The 1,810-nt window shown below is 41.3% G+C and overlaps 1 protein-coding gene across 1 annotated transcript in view; it reads left to right on the forward strand.

The window, feature by feature from the left end:
• LOC106871062 (zinc finger MYND domain-containing protein 10) overlaps positions 1-1,810 on the forward strand; it is a 27,694-nt gene that overhangs the window by 6,170 nt on the left and 19,714 nt on the right. The window contains exons 4-5 of the mRNA XM_014917327.2: positions 625-758; positions 1,518-1,581. Of these exons, the coding sequence (XP_014772813.1) occupies positions 625-758; positions 1,518-1,581 (198 nt within the window). The remainder of the gene's footprint in view (positions 1-624; positions 759-1,517; positions 1,582-1,810) is intronic.

Below are 1,810 nucleotides of genomic sequence, written 5' to 3' on the forward strand. Positions count from 1 at the left end.
TATATATATATATATATATATATATATATATATATGTATATACTTATGTGTGTGTCTTTGTGTCTGTGTTTGTTCCTCCATGACAACTGGTGTTGATGTGTTTATGTCCCTGTAACTTTGTGGTTTGGCAAAAGAGAATGATAGAGTAAGTCCTAGCCTTAAAAATTAAGTCCTGAGGTTGATTTGTTTAAGACCCTTCAAGGTGGTGCTCCAGCATGGCCACAGTCAAATTATTGAAACAAGTAAAAGAATAAAGGAGTATATATTAATATATTAGTATAATGCCATGTTACTATATCTCAATCATCATTCTCACCACCACCACCACCACCACCACCACCACTACCACCTTTATTATCATCTTCATCATCATCACTTGATGGCTAGCTCCCATGCTGGCATGGATTGGACAATCTGGCGGAGTCTAACAAGTTGGAGGCCGGCATCATGCTCCAATGTCTTCATTTGCATGGTTTCAATGGCTGGACATCACTCCTAATGTCAACTTACTTTACAGAGGGTACCAAGAGCTTGTTTTTCTCAGCACCAGAACTATTTCAATATAAACCCTATATTTCCACATACTATTGTAAACATATATTTCCACTCTACACTTCCACACAGCTCTACCATGAAGCTACTGTTATCAACCTTCTGGAAACAACTTTATATTTTCCTGAGTCTTGTGAATCTGCTGACGAGAGCCTTCTGGACCTTGTTGATTACTGCTACCGAAAATTAACTGACATCATTAGTAGGTAAGTATCCTGGGTCTGGCCTTGTCATGGGGGGCTTGCATGTTCCATAAATCTGAGAGAGCATTACTGTCAGAGCTTTGCTTCTGGTAGGGCCATCCTTCCAGGGAGGTTGCAGACTAACAGTGATCTGCGGTGTTTTGGTTCATCACCAAGATAACAGCCCACCCATCTACTTGTCTGCAGAGGGCCAACAACCCACCCAGAAGAATTTTCAACTTGTTATGACACAGACCAGAAGAAACCAGACTGTCCAACATTAGAATGGAACCCTGCATGCCCCCCCGACCAATGAAAAATCAACTATGTAGCGGGGCTGGCATTGGATCATGAGCAATGGGCAGCATTGGTGGACCTGGTCAGCTCTACACATGATAATGCTGCTGGGACCATTAATCTGAGATGACCCCAGCCCCATCGAGCAAACGCATGAGTGAGTGAGTGAGTGATATTTTGGTATGTTTATTTTACTGTCATGATTTACTGGGGTACCAAAATGTTTGTAGGTTGGTTTATGATGATTGAAAAGATTATTACTATTTCTGTAGTGTGTTGGTAGGCTAGTGTGATAGTTCATCAGTGAGTTTTATTGGTTGGCTGGCATGGTGTATATGACAGACTCTATTGGTAGGTTAATATGATGATTATGTATGGTAGACTGTATTGGTAGAATCGTTTAGGTGATTACTTAATAATTTGATGCCAAATAATATGTAGAGAGTTTGTTTTAATTAATGTGGACAACTTTAATTTTGTTTATAGGTCAAAGGAGAAGTTTGAAGAGATCAAAGATTTTGTAAATGAGCCAGGCAGCAGCAATATGCAGGTGAAGTAGTCTGGTGTGGTCATGTATGTGGTGTTGTCCTTGTCCTCCTTGTCATTGTCATCATTATCCTCATCGTCCTCATCATTGCCTTGATTATCCTCATCGTCATCATCATTGTCATTGTCATCGTCATCGTTGTTGTCGTCGTCGTCGTCTTCCTCCCTCCTCCTCCTCCTTCTCCTCCTCCTTCTCGTCCTCCTCCTTCTCCTCCTCCTCCTTCTCCTCCTCC

This window comes from Octopus bimaculoides, chromosome 5, assembly GCF_001194135.2.
Source record: "Octopus bimaculoides isolate UCB-OBI-ISO-001 chromosome 5, ASM119413v2, whole genome shotgun sequence".
Lineage (NCBI taxonomy): Eukaryota > Metazoa > Mollusca > Cephalopoda > Octopoda > Octopodidae > Octopus > Octopus bimaculoides.